Source organism: Pongo abelii, chromosome 1, assembly GCF_028885655.2.
Source record: "Pongo abelii isolate AG06213 chromosome 1, NHGRI_mPonAbe1-v2.0_pri, whole genome shotgun sequence".
NCBI lineage: Eukaryota > Metazoa > Chordata > Mammalia > Primates > Hominidae > Pongo > Pongo abelii.
The window spans coordinates 10,244,491-10,262,840 of record NC_071985.2 but is presented as its reverse complement, the minus strand read 5'-3'; the positions used below and the strand labels follow the sequence as shown (position 1 = coordinate 10,262,840).

At 46.6% G+C, this 18,350-nt stretch overlaps 2 protein-coding genes across 2 annotated transcripts in view; one reads left to right on the top strand and one right to left on the bottom strand.

Moving 5' to 3' along the window:
* Positions 1 to 4,203: 4,203 nt before the first annotated feature.
* Positions 4,204 to 16,588, top strand: LOC129060773 (Y-box-binding protein 1-like). Its single transcript, XM_054561008.2, has 2 exons — positions 4,204 to 6,642; positions 16,397 to 16,588. Exon 1 carries the CDS (start codon positions 5,817 to 5,819, stop codon positions 6,588 to 6,590), a length of 774 nt encoding a protein of 257 aa, XP_054416983.1. The 5' UTR covers positions 4,204 to 5,816; the 3' UTR covers positions 6,591 to 6,642; positions 16,397 to 16,588.
* The window catches only part of LOC100432518 (histone-lysine N-methyltransferase 2C-like), a 56,240-nt gene continuing 53,457 nt past the window's right edge, over positions 15,568 to 18,350 (bottom strand). Inside the window, 3 exon segments of the mRNA XM_063721412.1 lie at positions 15,568 to 15,697; positions 15,981 to 16,054; positions 16,470 to 16,586. Coding sequence (XP_063577482.1) covers positions 15,577 to 15,697; positions 15,981 to 16,054; positions 16,470 to 16,586 — 312 coding nt within the window. The 3' untranslated portion in view covers positions 15,568 to 15,576.

Genomic DNA, 18,350 nt, shown 5'->3' with positions numbered 1-18,350 from the left:
AAACATACTCTTAACCTATGATCCAGCAGTTGTGCTCTTTGGTGTTTACCCAAAGGAGCTGAAAACCACACGAAGCCTGTACATGGATTTTACAGCAGCTTTATTCATGACTGTCGAAACCTGGAAGCAAGATATCCTTCAGTACGGGAATGTTTTATAGCAGCTTTATTCATGATTGCTGAAACCTGGAAGCAAGCAAGGTGTCCTTTAGTACAGGAATATTTTATAGCGGCTTTATTCAGGACTGCCAAAACCCAGAAGCAAGATGTCCTTTAGTGCATGAATGGATGAACTATAGGATGAACCATAGTACATTCAGACGATGGAACATTCAGTGCTGAGAAGAATTAAGCCATAAACCTTGAAAAGTCATGGAGGGATGTTAAGAATATATTACTCAGTGAAAGAAGCCAATCTGAAAAAGCTACATATTGTACGATTCCAATTACATGGCATTCTGGAAAAGGCAAAGACAAAAAGATCACTGCTTGCTAGGGGTTATGGGACAGTGTGATGGTTGATTTTATGTCAACTTGACTGAGCTAAAGAACGCGCAGGTAGCTGTAAGACATGATTTCTGCGAGTGTCTGTGAGGGTGGTTCCAGAAGAGATTAGTGTTTGAATCAGCAGACTCAGTAAAGAAGATCCTCTGTCATGAATGTGGGTTGGCACCACTCAATCCAATGGGAGCCCAAATAGAACAAAAAGGTGAAGGAAGGGTGACTTGCTCTCTCCTTGGAGCTAGATGTCAGCATTCTGGCTCTCAGGCCTTTGGACTCAGACCAGGACCTGCATCATTGGCTCCCTTGGGCCTCAGGCCTTCAGCCTTGGGCTGGAACACCACCACTGCCTTTCCTGGGCTTCCAGCTTGCAGGCAGTAAATCATAGAGCATCTCAGTCCCTCATAATCTCTTTCTGTATTTCTATACATCTTGTTTGTTCTGTTTTTCTGGATAACCCAGCTAACACAGGGAGGGAGGGATGAGCAGGTAGAGCACAGAGGATTTTTATATCCTACATGAATATAGAAAAATTTCCTTACAAAAATTAGCAAATCAAATCCAGCAAACATATAAAAAGGATGATATGTTATGAACAATTTGGTTTTTGCCCAGGAATGCAAAGATGGTTTAACATTAGAGATTTGATTAAGATAATTTACAGTGTTAGTAATACAGGGGGAAAGGCATATGCAACCTTGCAGGAAAGAAATGTAGAAAAAAATTGACAGAATTCAACACCCACTTATGATAAAAACTCAGCAAACTAGGAATGGAAAGAAAATTCCTCAACTTCATAAAGTGCATCTATGGAGATATTATAGCTAGCCTCATACAATGTGAAAGATGATTGGCAACAAGATAAAGATACCTGTTCTTACCTCTCCTAGCCAGCGCAATACAGCAAGAAAAAGAAAGGCATGTACATTAGGAAGGAAGAAGTAAAAGTGTATTTGCAGACTATGATCAAGTAATGCAGAAAATCATAGGGCGTCTTCAAAACTACTACTAGACATAGTAAGGAATTTATCAGGACCACAAAAAAGTCAATATAAAAATGAATTCTTCTTCATATTGGCAACAAACAGCTCAAAACTGAAGTTCATGGTATTGTGATTGTAGTTTACAATAGCATCCAAAATATAAGAATTTAGGGTACATATGACAATATATGTGTAAGAGTTGTATGATAAAAGGAGAAAACATTGCTGAGAAAAATTAAGATTAAATAGAGAATTATGCTACATTCCTGATTGGAAGGCTCAGTGTTAATAAGATGTTAATTCTCCACAATTTGATCTATGGATTTAATGCTACTTTTAATCAAAATTCCAGTGTGCTTTTTGTGGAAACTGATAATTTAATTTTAAAATTGATATGGAAATGCATAGGACTAAGAGTGGCCAAAATAATTTTAAAGAAATAAAGTTGGAGGATTTACACTAATTCAAGACTTACTATGCTGCGGACTTAAGGATATGAATTGATTGGTGGAAAAGAAACAGACCCACACATATATGGCCAACTGATTTGCAGCAAAGGAGCCAATACAATGCAGTGGGGAGGGGTAAATTATTATAACACATGGTGCTGCAAGAATCTGATATCCCTGTGGACAGAAATTACCTGTGACACCCCTGCCACCACCTTATACCACAAATAAACATTATTTTAAGATCTAAACATAAAAACTAAAATTATAAAGCTTTTAGAAGAAAATGTAGGAGAATATCTTCATGACTTTAGGGTAGACAAAGATTCCTTAAGCACTCATTAAAGAGCCAGCCATTGGCCAGGCCTGGTGGCTCATGCCTGCAATCCCAGCACTTTGGGAGGCCAAGGCAGGAGGATCGCTTGAAGCCAGAAGTTTCCAGACCAGCCTGGTCAACATAGTGAGAACTCGTCTCTATTTGAAAAAGATAAGGCCAGGCACAGGTGGCTCGTGCCTGTAATCCAAACGCTTTGGGAGGCCAATGTAGGAGGATTGCTTGAGCTCAGGAGTTAGAGACCAGCCTGGGCAACATAGTGAGATCCTGTCTTTAATAAAACTTTTTTTTTTAAAAGAACTAGCCATAAAATATTAAAAAATTGAATTTCAGAATTAAACTTCTGCTTATCAAGACACCATTGAGAAAATGAAAAAAGCCACAACTGTATTCAAGGGTTTGTGTTTAAAATTCAATACTAAAAAGACAACCCAATTTTCAAAATGGACAAAATATTTGGATATGTCACCAAAGTATAAATAGCTCAGTATATGAAAAGGTGTTCAGTATCATGGTCATCAAAGAAATGCAAATTAAAACGACATTCAGATGCCACTTTACATCCATTAAAATGGCTGAAATAAAACAGACCAACATGGGGGCTTCTCAGGAAATTGCAGGAAAGGTTGCAGCACAGATTTCAGATTTTGCCTAGTCAACATCCACATAAAATTACAGCAACTAGAGAGGCAAACCCAAAACCCATGGACAGTATTTTCAAAGTAGGTAGGTGGCAAGGTAGCTGCAAATTCTCTAAAGCAGGTAGAAGGAGCTGGATGCCTGAGACCTGTGTGGCAGAAAGCCAGGCAAGCTCCAGGCAGACAGTGTATTGAGGAGCGGAGGACATGGAAAGGCAACGGTTGCCGCAGGAAACTAGGGAGTCAGAGCAGCAAACACTGTGGGGTCCTCTGCCTCTCCAGCATTCGGCAGCGGCAGCGGTCCCTGGGGGAGGGAGGGCTTAGGGGATGAAGCCTTCTAGTTCCTTTGAACTGATGAAACTGCCAGGGCATGGAGTCAAAATTGAGCAAGACAGGGATAATAGAGAAACAGTAGTAAGTGAATAATAATAAAGAAAAAGGACACAGCTTGGAGAAGTAGACGGAAGTGAAGCCAGGCATTGGCAGAAGGAGTGACCATAGCTTTAGCAGTGCAGGAAAACAGAAGAGGGAGCTCTGCGAGGCTGGGAAAGCCGTCTGAGCCAGGCTGCCCCGTGTGGGAAAGCCGCCTGAGCCAGGCTGCCCCGCGTGGGAAAGCCGTCTGGGCCACACTCCGCCACGTGGGAAAGCCGTCTGGGCCACGCTCCCCCGCGTGGGAAAGCCGCCTGAGCCAGGCTGCCCCGCGTGAGAAAGCCGCCTGGGCCACGCTGCCCCGCGTGGGAAAGCCGCCTGGGCCACGCTCCCCCGCGTGGGAAAGCCGCCTGGGCCACGCTCCCCCGCGTGGGAAAGCCGCCTGGGCCACGCTCCCCCGCGTGGGAAAGCCGCCTGGGCCACGCTCCCCCGCGTGGGAAAGCCGCCTGGGCCACGCTCCCCCGCGTGGGAAAGCCGCCTGGGCCACGCTCCCCCGCGTGGGAAAGCCGCCTGGGCCACGCTCCCCCGCGTGGGAAAGCCGCCTGGGCCACGCTCCCCCGCGTGGGAAAGCCGGCTGGGCCACGCTCCCCCGCGTGGGAAAGCCGCCTGGGCCACGCTCCCCCGCGTGGGAAAGCCGCCTGGGCCACGCTCCCCCGCGTGGGAAAGCCGCCTGGGCCACGCTCCCCCGCGTGGGAAAGCCGCCTGGGCCACGCTCCCCCGCGTGGGAAAGCCGCCTGGGCCACGCTCCCCCGCGTGGGAAAGCCGTCTGGGCCACGCTCCCCCGCGTGGGAAAGCCGTCTGGGCCACGCTCCCCCGCGTGGGAAAGCCGTCTGGGCCACGCTCCCCCGCGTGGGAAAGCCGTCTGGGCCACGCTCCCCCGCGTGGGAAAGCCGTCTGGGCCACGCTCCCCCGCGTGGGAAAGCCGTCTGGGCCACGCTCCCCCGCGTGGGAAAGCCGTCTGGGCCACGCTCCCCCGCGTGGGAAAGCCGTCTGGGCCACGCTCCTCCATGTTCAGAAACTCAGTTCCCACCAGATGAGCAACAGAAGACGATCAAGGCCAAGTCCCATACAAAGTATAAGAAGAAAAAGAGAGCTAAATGGCATTTGTATAATGAAAGCACTCCAGAAGGATGTGCTCACAGAACCGATCCAAACTGTAATATACTGATTCAAAAATGAGCTTAAGGTATGAGGAGAGTGACATGAGAGGACTAAATACAGCAAATCTGAAAACTCAGAATGTGGTGGCAGAACTCAAGAAGTGTGAGAAATTAAGAATAGATAAGGAGGAACACGGGGGCAAAGACATAATAAGGCCTTTAAAGAAGTAGAATTTGACAAGAAGGAAACATTTTAAACAAAAAACGCAAGTTCTACTTCTGGCCAAGAAGGAGTAACAGGATCTGGGCTTGTCCTCCTGGAGTAAAAAACTAGAGACTAGAAAGAAAAACATGCAGAACCTCTTCAGCCAGTAGTTCCCAGGGACTGGCGGGACACTAATGCCCCAGAAACGGTGAGCCCGAGACTCTCCCCACCTAGGACAGTTTCCTGACTTTGGTATAGGGAGGGGAACTTAAAAAGAGGCCCATCATCCTACAGGTCGAGATGGACGCCAGAGTCCAGGGAGGCTAAGGTGGCTAGAATTTGCATCGGAGGATGAAGGAGAGGAAGGAGCTAAGCAGAGAGAAGGGCCAGAACCGGCACAGGGGCGCCTGGAGTCTGGCTGTGTTGCAGTCTGCCCGTGGAAACTTACTCCTGAGGCTGGGAGGCTCTAAACTGAACAGCTCCCAAAGATCAGGTGGGGCTGGAAATCATTGAAGCTGCCACCAGCCAAGTAACAGGCCCCACTGAGTATTCGGGGCACCCACGGTATTCCCCGAAGGGCCAGGCCTTAGGAGTGGGGCTGGACTCGGCCAAGGGTAAAGACGCTGTCAGACTCATCGGAAAAGTGCTTCAAGAACAAGCTTCAAAAGGTAGAAACCAGCTGGGCGCTGTGGCTCACGCCTGGAATCCCAGCACTTTGAGAGGCGGAGGCAGGCAGATCACCTCGAGAGCAGCCTGGCCAACATGGGGAAAACCCGTCTCTACTAAAAATAAAAAAATTAGCCGGGCGTGGTAGCACATGCCTGTAATCCCAGCTACCTGGGGGGCTGAGGTGGGAGAATCGCTTGAACCCAGGAGGAGGAGGTTGCAGTGAGCCGAGATCACGCCACTGCACTCCAGCCTGGGCGACAGAGCGAGACTCCGTCTGAAAAATATATATAACCGTCACCGGGAGAAAAAGGTGATTTAAACAGGCCTAGAGAGTTCTATCGGGAGCGGGGAGCGGTTCCCAGAGAGCCCTGGGCAGCCCCACCGCCGCCGTGGTCTAGTTGCCATCACACCCCGGGAGGAGCCCAGGGTGCGTCACCCCCGCCGGCGGGGACAAGAAGGTCGTCACAGTGAAGGTTTGGGGAACAAACCGTTCAGGGTAAGGAACAGATATGGTTTCATCAACAGGAATGTCACCAAGGAAGATGTTTGTTCACCAGACTGCCGTGAAGGAGAACCCCAGGGAGGACCCTGGTGGCGGAGGAGCTGGGGAGGCCGTGGAGTCTGATGTTGAAGGAGAAAAGGGTGAGGCGCCAGCAGATGTTCCAGGGCCTGGTGGGGCCCAGGTCAAGGCAGTAAACCTGCGGCCACGTAACCACTACAGACGCGGGTCCTCCCCGCAATCACCAGCAGAATCACCAGAATCCTCCGTGGGGAACAGAAGGAGGGATGAGACAGCGCTGCCGCAGGCCAGGCCCCACCACGCCGGCCCCACCGCAGAGTCCCACTTTCCTCCATGGAGGCCGCAGTTCTCCAGCCTCCGGGGCGGCCGGGAGCAGCGATGCAGAGGTGACAGATGCAGGGGTGACAGCACAGGGAGCGGAGAGACCAGCGAGGCAGCGAGTGTACCAGGGACGCAGACCACGATTCCGCAGGGCCCACCTCACCCAAGACAGCCTGGAGAGGGCAGCGATGAAGAGGATAAAGACAATCCAGGAGATGAGACCCAAGGTCACCAGCCACCTCAGCACCGGGCCGCCACAACTTCAATTACCGACGCGGTCACCCAGAAAATCCTAAACCACAACATGGCAAAGACACAGAAGCAGCTGATCCACCAGCTGAGAATTCCTCGCTCCAGGCTGAGCAAATGCCGGCTGCTACCTCTACCATCACCCGGTTTAGTCATCAAACAAGAACTAGGAAATTCCAGCGATAAGAAATGAACGATAATTGGAGCTGAAGACCGTAAGTGCCTGCTTTTTTTCCGTTGACCAGGTAACTAGAACTATCTGCATTATCTGTGGGGCATGCGGTTTCTAATTATTTTTACCTAAAGACGTCTCTTTTTGGTAATAACAAAGTGTTTTTTTAAAAAGCCTGGTTTTTCTCAATACGCCTTTAAAGGTTTTAAAATTATTTCGCATCTGCTCATGTCGAGATTTTTAAGAACTTCATTTTTAATTTGTCGTAAAAGTTTACAACTTGGTTTTTTCAAAAAAGTAACAAACTGCAAGCACCTGTTAATAACAGTCTTAAAAACAAACAGGCCTAGCAATGAAAGGATGGAATTAGCACACACTGGTGTTGAAAACGGCTTTGACAAATATGCTCAATGTGCTAAAGAAAAAAAAATTATAGGAAAACTTGAAGATAATGAGGATTGAAATTGTCAAATCAGAATTGGTCAAGGTCACGAAAAATAAGGCAAATCTGAGAAACTACCAGATTACCAGTGTCCCGGAAGAGGCTAAGAGGACGTGAGGACCAAGCGCCACGTGGTGCCTGAGCCGCGTCCTGGAACAGAAAAAGGACATAATTGGAAAACCCGGTGAAACCTAAGCAGCCTGCAGGTTAAACAGCAACGGACCAATGCTCATTTCTTAGTTTTGACAAATGCGCCACAGTTAACATCAGGGGAACGGGACGAGGAGTGTATGGGAACTCTCTGTATTATTTCTGCCACTTTCCTAAAAGTAATCCCAAAGTGCTCCCAAATACTATATTATTAATATGAATATAAAGTAATTCACTTTAGAGATCTGAAAATGTTCTCCATAAAATTGACAAGAAAAAATTGTAAACTCCCTAAACATCTTTCAGTTTCCTTTTTGTCCTCCTTCCCCATTTTTTCTTTATAAATATCGATGTTTTAATCAAAAAAACATTATGTTTTACATATTATATTAACTTACACTGTCAAGAGTATGTGTTTCCAAAAATCCTTCCTTCCTGTCTGAGTCGGGTCCGCTGGGAAATGAGAAGGCGCGCATCTCTGGCATCTTGAGCTGTGAGGGAAGGGACTGTGAAGGTGTTAGCAGCCTCAGGGGCACGGCCACCTCTGAGCCCGAAGGGTGAGAAGCAGCGTCCGGAGCCGTAGGCCTAGACACAGGCAGCCGCTCCACCACCAGACAGCGGGAGCAGAAACACCCAAGTCCCTTGTCCTGCCTCCCGGCCTCCCCCCACAGCTCCCACTGGCTGAAATGAAGCAGGAGCCAGGAGACCAGAAGGGTCAGCCCTCTGGACCCGGCAGAGCAGGGGAGATTGCGGGGAGGGAGGTGACCACCTGGCACTCTGCGTTCTGCCCGCCCTCCCTCCCTTTTGTGCTGGAGAAATAGTTGCAAGCTAAAGTTCCCACCTTCAGGTGAAAAGAAAGCTTAGAAATGAAAGTGAGAAATGCTCTGATAGACTCACGCGCCAAGAAAACACAGAACGGGGCTGCGCACTCCCACAGCGGGCAAGAGGGTGGGAGAACTTCCTGGAGCAGGCCAGGCGGCCTTGGGATGGACAAGGTCCCGGCGGAACGCACAGCAGTTAGGAAGCATCGAGGCACGCGCATGCATTTCAAGGTCAGGGAGTAGCAGGTCGTTCTGTTCTGAAAGCGAAGTGTCTTCCTGGCTGGGGTTGCTGGGATAAAGCCCTGAGCCGGGCAGGCTGCAGAGCGTGAGGATGGCGCGGGGCTCTGGTGTGGGGGCCTGGAAGCGGGTAGCTGCCATTCCGAGCGAGGAGATATTGGTGGAATGGTTCTGGGGAAGAGAAAAAGGATGAAGTCTTTGCAGTGGAGCTTCTGCAGGCCGAGTGGGCAGGCTGCAGAGTCATGCTAGGGGTCTAGAGCTCAGAAGGGAGGTGTCTGGAACGCTGTTCCCACCATGTTGGGTTAAGTTGTAGGTTTGGATGAAGTCAGCGTGGCGAGAGCAGAGGATGAGAAGAGTTGAGAAAAGTGTGGGGGGTGCTAGTATTTAAAAGGTACACACAAAGTTGAGGCTGTGGGGTTGGCAGCAGTGGGAATAGCAGGGCTGGAGTGAGGGAGGGGTGGTGGAGGGAGGAGGGGTCACCTATGAGTGGGGCCTCCGCTGGGAAGTCATACACCTCGTGTGCTCCGCCTGCATCAACTTGTTCTTCAGGAAGCGAAGTTTCGTAAGATTGCCATCAAGGAAGAAGGAATACTTTTAACATTTCTGCGGTTAGGATAAAAACTAGGTTAAAAGAATTTCTGGGACCCAGGAGTAGTGTCTTCAAAAACGAGAACCCTTGCAGGAACAGAGCATCAGAAACTGCATAGGGAGCCGCGAGCAGGCCTGCTCTAGGCAAGGAGGGCGCTGGCCCCGGGACGGATGCTGGAGCATCCTCAGGATAGACAAAGTGGATGGAAAGTCTGTAGTACCAGCTGGGACATGTCACAGGCAAAACCCTGGCACCAGAGACAGGGTCCCAGTGAGATCTCGGCCCCTGAAGGGCTCGATGGACCCACCATGGGTTCTGAGGACACAGGAGCAAGCAGGGCCGGGGTGCAAGATTCCCAGAGACCTGGAGTAAGGCTGTGGCTGACCAGGGATGAGCAGACAGCTGACCCTCCTAGCAAGTAGAACATGACTTCCATTTTAGAAGATCCTGAACACTTGAAGGAGCCTCCAGGAACTACACATAAAGCTGTGCTGTCAACTGCACGGCAGGAAGAAAACGAGACTTCAGAGTGGCGCTGGACACTGAGCTGGAGCACGGAGCACATTGTGCAAACGGGCACCATCCGTCTACTCACCTCCCCACGAGAAGAACCTTGCTTTGCTGATATTTACCCAATTTCTTTAGCTATTTGGGAAAGGATTCTTCAACTCTGCCAGAAGGTGATGGGAGCGGGAGTCCTCCCAGGCATAGCTGGAAACCTGATGAAAGTGCTGAGGCCGCCTTATCTAGGAACACATTTAAGTCTAGTAAGCACAGTTAAAAACATCATTATTCTGCCTCTTGTAACCTTAAGTCTCTCTCGTTACATAGTCGTAACTGAAATATTTAAATTTTTAATGTTTTAAATGTAGCGCTTCTCATTTCAAAGCTGCTGCCAGTGTATGTGACAATGGGCCCCAGGGAACAGGCCACCAGGGGCTTTACTGCATTGCTGTGAAGCTGAGGGAGTGCTGGTGACTCTGCTGTTGCGACTGTCCTTTCCTATTACAATAGGGCAGGATGGCCCTAGGCTCAGGGCCAAAGGATAAAGTCAGACTGTGCCTTTTTTCTTTCCATGGCGTTCACAGCAAACAACCCACTCTTTGGAATTTGTCTACATTGTTCCCAGGCATTTGAAGTGGGACAGTTGCAGTGTTTGTGTCCGAGCCTACTAAAAAATGCACTAGTATCATAGAAGCCATGAATTACTGCATAGCTATGGTTTCCTGGAAGAGTTGGCTTCTGTTATTATTCTTTTAATTGAGACAAGAACTTGCTCTGTCACCCAGGTTGGAGTGCAGTGGTACAATCTCAGCTCGTTGCAGCCCTGACTTCCCAGGCTCAAGTGATCCTCCTGCCTCAGCCTCCCAAGTAGCTGGGACTACAGGTGCGCACAACCTCACCTGGCTAATGTTTTGATTTTTTGCAGAGATGGGTCTCACTATGTTGCCCAGGCTGGTCTGGAACTCCTGGCCTCAAGTGATGCTCCCGCCTTGGCCTCCCGAAGGCTGTTTTTCAGATTACTATTAAATACACACCTTAATGATGAAAAAAGAATGGGGTAGAGAACTTAGAGGGAAAAGATTAAAGCAGCAATGTGGGAAGAAAGCCAGGAAAGGGTTCTGCTCCACAAGCAGGGGCTGAAGAGAATTTCAGAGACAGTGGCTGCCACTGCCACCAGGGACAGGAAACCCTAATGGCCAGATGATCATCTACTGCATCGGACCCCACATCAGACTAAGTGTGTTTCTGCTTGGTGACTAGGACAGAGGGCAGTGCAGCCTCCAAGTGACATGGGGCCAAAGGAGGAGGATAGGAGAAGCTGAGGAAAGACTGAGACAAGGCGGTTTTGAAATGGGAAATGGTTGAGCCATCTACATGCAAAACACCTCAACTGCTGCCAGCTCCCTCCATGTCACGACCATCCGCCTAGCCCAGGGCACCCCTCGCTCCTCCTGGGACTCGTACGGAGCCCATTCAGCCTCAGCGTACACACGCTGGTGCCCACAGGCGAGCCGCCTCTTCTGGGCAGCATGTCACCTCTGTGCACAGTGGGAACTCAGCACTGTCTGGCAGCAGCTTCCTGCTGACCCAGGCAAGCTAAACCTGCGCCACTCACCCTTGCTTTTGTCTCATCTCACCTCCTGCCACTCTGTCCCAGCCACACCTGCCTTTCAGTTACTGGCAGCATCAGCCTCTTTCAGATCTCAAGGCTCCTGTATGAGTTGTCCCCTCTGCCAGGCAAGCCTCTGCCACGCTCCCAGCTCCTCTTCATCCTTCAGGTCTTGCTTAAATGTTGCCTCCTTAGGAATGCCCCCATGGGACTCCCAGCCCACCTCCCATCTAAAAAAGTCACCTGTTTTTGTCCGTGCCCCTCACTAGAAGGCAAGCTCCATGGTGGACAGGAATGCTGGCTATTTTAGTGTTAGCGAAGTCCCAGTTAAAAATCTGTCCTAGAAACTAAAGCGAATTCTGAGCAGTTTTTTTCTTAACCCCTTTATATTTAATATGTTAAATAATTCAATATGATAGAAAGAAAGTCTACCACATAGAATAAGTCTGAAAAGCTGCCTCAAAAAAAAAAAGAAAAAAAAAACAGCAACATTATAACCAAGACTAAATTTACCAATTAAACAAAAACAGGCTTTGAACAAGGCACCAAGGATATTCTAAATTTGGTAAACACCCTAAAAAGATACAGAAGTTCCCTTCTTTATTCAGTTGAAGGGAAGGAAAAAGTGTCATAATTAGAATGAATTATGAATTTACATCTAAACTTATTTGAAAATCTAAGAAAACCAAGTTGATTACGTCAGCACTCTAATTGTGAAAGATATATCAGATGGTCAGTGAACTTCAGACAATCATCAATTTAAGAGCTCAAATTTGAATATGAGGAGTTAACAGAGAAGCTCTAGGCAGCTCTTATAGATGTAAAATATTTTATTTGTAAATGGTGATCTCCTAAATCTGTGTCCACAAATTCCAAAACCCATAACACTCTGTATACTTCAAAAAATTCAATTTTTGCCAACATTAGATACTATTATACAGAACAGAAAACAACAAATCCCGATAGGACAAATACTGGTAGGATGTCAGGATATTGTACAAGAGAAGAAAAATATTCAGGAAACAAATTTCATACAGCTATTTATCAAGAGAAAAATATATACAATTGATTTATTCTGTAAGATAAAAATACATCATGCCATATACAAGTTCAGAACTGCATCACTGAATACACCAACAGTTTACAGTCCACTTGAATTGTGCACACAAAACTTCATTTTATACTTAGCCTGTGAAGTGTACCAGAATTTTAAGTACAAAATAAAAAGCTAACCTGGTTCAAAATGCTGATTGAGTTTCTACAAGCAAACACAAAACAGTGTTTTTTTATTAAAGAAATGTAAACAAACAGTTCATACAAACACATTTTAAAATTACATCTTCCAAAAACCCTATTGCCAGAGTCCTGCAGCTGTAAGCATAATCACATCTTTCTTTTTTTTTCAACTTTTTAAAATTTTTGTGTTAAATAGAAGGCTAAAGGGTTAGATTTAAGTTTCTGCTACATGATCCTATTATGTTTACATGATTGTGGCTGAAACAAAGTTCTAATCAAAACTACTTTTGCTGAAGAAAAAATTCAGCCTCCATTTGGGTGTATTTTTAAGCAGTTATTCACAGTTATCACAAATTGTAAGCACAAAAAAACCTGACTGAAGAAGTAGGGATGCAACAATATAATATGAAAAAATTAGTTTAAATTACCAAAACAGCTATAAAAGTTGTAGTTGTAGCATACGCCCCGCTCTGTCAGAAGTAAGGTGTATAAAACCATTAAGTACTAATAGACTGCAGTTTCTAAAAAACTCCAAACACTCTAGGTTGAAATTTTGGTTATTACATAATTATAATGGCATATTTTATAACACAAAATTATATTGTAACATCCCTATGAACATTTTATAAGCACCGGAGCTGCTGCAGAGCCTGGTAGCATTTGGTCAATAACTATTTTTATACTGTATTTTTTCTCAAAATATTTACGTATCTGTACAAAGTAACAGGGTTTGTTAGTTCTGCAGGTAACAGCAGCGCTTGGCTTTCTTCTAACTTTATTTAAAAATAGCTTCATTCACTTACTCAATAATAAATACAAAAGTTTCTCTTATTTTACAGAAATCAAAAACTACAATAAACTGACTCATGGAATCAAGTATTTAAACGTATTTAGTGCAAGTTATTATCCCTTAGCTCTATCGCTAAGGAAGTCATTTCAGTACATTCCTTGTTCAGTGGTGTCTACTTTATTATAAAAACATTTTGAAGTTAGAGGGCCTGCCCCTTTTTAATAAGCCATGGCCAGCACTCTCTGTCCCCTTCGCTGGTGATTTCAGTCTTACATTCATAGGAAGGCCCCTGCCCGGAGCAGGGCAGCCATCGGCTCTTTGCCCCAGTAAAAGTTTCTCCTTAGTGAGACTAAAAAGCAAAACAACGAAAACCACCCACAAGGGAAAACAAAAAACAAAAAACAAAAAAAGAAAGAAAAGGAAAAGAAAAAAAAGCAAAAGTGCTGGACCATTCTGTAATTCCGTTTAACCTCGGCCACTTCAGGAACGCTGCTTCTGTCAGCTTCCTCCTGGCACTTCTTTAACCTAAAGGACTGAGGAAATCAGAACTCCCAGAAGCTTTTTCAAAAAGTCATAAAATAGAAAACAAAAATATCTTTCTGTCTGCAAAATTCCAATGGTGTGTTGAATCGCCTCTTCCTGGGGACAAGCCGCCCGCTGAGCTAGCAAGGAATGCATTTCAGTTCATCCACTTCCGGCAGTTCACAGCTCCACAGTGACACGGAATCTTGTGCTGGTCATCTTCAAAGTCAAACTTATAGTCATAGCAGAGCTACCCACGGCAAAGACACAGGGTAAGAAAGGACAGCAAGGAAGGCAATGGCGTTTCTGCCTCCATCTCCCTTGCATTTTAAAACCAGCAAACAAAACAGACGTAAATTAAGGAAGACCTGATTTCTTGAGGTTCCATGGGACCCTGGGGGAACCCTGAAAAGAGGCACTGTGCTTGCACAGAGGAAATGAGGGAGGCAGTACTTTTAAACAGCCAGATCTGAGAACGGGGAGCCTGACCGGAGAAAGCTGTATTTCTGTGACTTCTCATAATGCTGTCCCTGCAAGTGGATGGAGGGGACTGGAGGGGCAACTGCTTTCCTACCCCTCTCCCTAAAACCCAGAAGCCCTTCACCTCCCCTGATTTACCGAATGGGGCATGCAAGTCTGGGTGAGATGAACTGCCAGCTAACACTGTTTTCCCTCTTTCATTTTTCCTCACTCAAGACTGAAAGGATGTCTATTTAGAGGTCACCAAATTAACATCTCAGACCAATCAAGGTAGGTGGGAGTCTGCGTGAGTCCCATGGTACAAGCCTCACTGCATGGCCCCTGCAACCCCCACCACCCCAGAGAGACCCGATGCTGCAAAATGAAGGGGAGGCCCAGTAATTTCTAGGTCTCTTCTGATTGAAATGATTCTAGACACTAGCTGGAAAGACCTTCTACACAGAAAGGAAGGAAACCAGTGTTTATTGAGCAGCTGTTCTTGGCAATGATTCCACTGCTTTCTTTCAGGTATCTGCTGAGTCCTTACCAGAGCCTGGTAAGGAAGTCATTTTGTCCGTCTTGCAGAAGATAAAATAGGGGCTCAGATTAAACTATTTACTCAAGAATACTCAAGTAGGAAGGAGGCAGGTGGCCCTGGGCTGAGTCTCTTCTGACCACCATGGTATCCACTGGTTACTAGCACCATGCCAGGGCTCCCATACACTGTCTTATTTACACATTACTTTGAGATGTATAACGGGCCTTGGGTCTAGTCGGATCCTTATTCTTGACTAAGAAAGGAGATTCCACAAAGACCCAAAATACAGATAGAATCCCACGAATGCCATGGCTATGTTCATGAAGGGGGAGGAGCACCAACAAAGCCAAGTCACTCAGGTGCCTCACTCCCCAAATGCGGGACGTTTCCTACAGAAACCAAGCCTGCTGCTCAGTGACAGCTTTCCAGGAAATGCCAATTCCAGAACCAAGGTACCTGAATCACAGTGGGAAAGACCAAGTTGGGAAGCAAATGCAGCAATTAAGGCCAAAGATAATCCCAATGGGTGAGACGCCGGACCAGAGTCACCTCTGAGAGCACGGAGACAAATAGCAAGCTTGGCACTCGGCATTTTGAAGACAACAACCCACACCTGAACTGCTGGAGAATGTGACGATGTGGGCACTTGGTTAAGCATGCACTGATCGTCAGCGTGAGCACACAATCCTCAGCAGCACGGCTGCCCAGATTTGCTGCCCATAGCCCAACAGTGCCATCCCAGGAGCCACAGCCCCCTTGGAGACGGACGGGGATGTTCTTCAGAGGGGACACTGCCAAACTGTGTCCAGGTTAAGGGGATAAAGAAGGATCCTATGGCACATAGAAATGATACCACCTGGGTGCCATGGGGATGCTGAACCCGTGGCACAGAAGGGAAGGGAGAGGTGACAGCAAATGCTCACAGAGCTGCCATGTGGAGGAAGGTGAACTGGAATGCCTGAAGGGTGAGATATTGCAGGGTGGGAACATCTGGCCTATTATAGACACAGTTTTTATCACAACAAAGAATTGGGAAACAAGTGAGTAAGTGACCTGTGTGAGGAGGGAACTATTCACCCAGGATCTGAACAACATGGCAGACGCAATCTCTCACACTCTTAACTCTTCTCCTTTCTGGATTCTCCGATTGGAGCTGATGATAATTTTGTGTCCTCTCTCTAAAGTCACCACTTCAGCCACACAATTAGGTGCACACGAATGGTTGATATACCTGCAAGCCACCATGTCAGAAAACTATATTGTAAAACAGCTAGAAGCAGCTTTAAAAACTTCCGATTTATTGAGAAAGCAGTTTTTGCTAATTAAATTTCTATTTGCCCATTGTTAGAAGCACAAATATAAAATTTAAATAAAAATTCTCAAAACTCATTTGCTCTGAATGTTTAGTCACTGCCAGGCTGCAGTGAGAGCCTTTCTCTTGGCTTCAGTGTTCTCTCCACCAACACTGGCCCCATGAGCAAAAGCACTCCCCGTCAGGTTCCTCGCTGTCTCACCTTGCAGGACCTCCTGTGAGCGTGGCGTCAATCACGTGGTCATTATCCATGCAGAACATGTACACACCACGGTTCTGAGGGAAAAGTCAGTCAGTAAGTCATCAATGTCGACCTGAAACTCCCCTCTGTGTTCCTATCCACACCAGGAGGACTCAGTCGAAACTGAACGGAACGGCATCCTGATCACCCTTACTGTGGATATTCTGTTAGGCACAGATGACATTTACATGGCACGAATGGAAAGCATGGAATCAGTAGGTTGTGTGTGAAGCCAGGCTCATTAATTTACAGTTGTCTATCAAAGTAAATCATAACACCAATTGAAAGAGATAAAACTGATAAAAATACAATAATATACAGATATGGCTTTTGTTTAAAGCTGAATGCAGCATGACAGATTTCATTCTGCCTTTCAGGGTGTCTGGCTGGCATGGAGAAAGGGAGAGGATGATGGTGCTGTTTATACAATCGCGGGGACCAGACACCTACCTGAGACTCATGAAGTTTCTCTTTTCTGTTTGCTACTTCATTTCAAATGATAGTCCCGATATACTCATTGACCATGGTGTGCTTCTCAATGTCTCCAGCAGCATACAGGCCCGGCCCCTAAAAAAAAAAAAAAAAAAAAAAAAAAAAGTGTTTACATACTTCCAATTTATGTGACAACAAGTCTTTTTTCTGTTTTTCATACAAAGGTTTCACCCTTGGGTCTTATTAGAAGCCATACTTAAGTTTCACTTGAACTCAAATCATTTTTGAATATGCTGTTTTCTGAAATTTAAAAAATTGGACATTTTTACTACTTAAAACTATGCCATCACTAGCTTATTCCTACATCTTTTTTAGCACTAAATTCTTAGGGTCTACGTATAAAGTAGTACTGTGGCTTGGCTGTCTTCTGTATTAGGCTATCTAACCTTCCAGATGAGATAGCTGAGTTCCCATCAACTAAATAAGCTTATTGACTTGTGGTGTTTATTTTACCCCAATACTATTTCAAAAAAGACATAATAAATTTAATAACATAGAAATTGGGCTAACTATAACCAATCACTGATACTGTAAACAGGGTTCGGACTTGGCTCTGAGTTTCCCAGGAGCCAGGGCAAAGAGCAGATGCAGGAAACGTCACTCTGCTGTAAATATCAGGAATGTTGGAAACAAATGAAGCTCTTGGGGAAGGTAAATTTTTCACTAATACAAAATTCTGAGGCTGGGAAAGAAGTTTGAACTGGCTGAAATGGAAGCAGCTCTCACTGCGCAGCTTGTACTCCCGTGCTGGTGGCCTGCTAGGTGCACTATTTTAGGTTGGTAGCACAACTTGTAGAGAAACATACTCAAAAACTATGGGTCTTTCCCATAAATAGTTGTATTTTCTTGTCCCAATTTTGGGTTTTTGCCTTTAATTCTGACTAGAAGGCAACTGAATGCAAAAGTACTAGACTAGATGTACTAGACTAGATGCAACTGAATCAGAAGTACTAGACTAGAATGCAATTCGAGAATTGAACTGAATTCTACAATGCAGAAATCAACTGCATTCTAGTCGGAATTACTAGGACCACCATGTGCTGCCCCAGCTGCATCCCCATGAAGCACATCCGGGAGCACCATGTGCTGCCCCAGCTGCGTCCTCATGAAGCACATCCGGGAGCACCATGTGCTGCCCCAGCTGCGTCCTCATGAAGCACATCCGGGAGCACCATGTGCTGCCCCAGCTGAGTCCTCATGAAGCACATCCGGGAGCACCATGTGCTGCCCCAGCTGCGTCCTCATGAAGCACATCCGGGAGCACACGGTGGGAAGGGCCACGTGAGAGACTTTAGTATGTGAACTGATTTCTCCTCTGAACAAGCATCTTTGATTATCTGTTCTACTCCAGATACAACTCACAAGTGAATGAACCAGAACACACAAAAAGTATGTATGGAGATCAATATAGTGTGGTTTGAGCATAAACAAGATCAGTGGAAATGAAGAGATTCCAAATGGGCCAGGCGTGGTGGCTCACGCCTATAATCCCAGCACTTTGGGAAGCCAAGGCAGGCGGATCCCTTGAGGTCAGGAGTTCAAGACCAGCCTGGCCAACATGGTGAAACCCCGTCTCTACAAAAAATACAAAAATTAGCTGGGCGTGGTGGCGTGTGCCTGTAATCCCAGCTACTAGGGAGGCTGAGCCAAGAGAATTGCTTAAGCCCCAGAGGCAGAGGTTGCAGTGAGCTGAGATCATGCCACTTCACTCCAGCCTGGGCAACAGAGCGAGACTCCAGAGGCTGAGGCATGAGAATCACTTTAATCTGGGAGGCAGAGGTTGCAGTGAGCCGAGATGGCACCACTGCACTCCAGTCTGGCTGACAGAGTGACACTCCA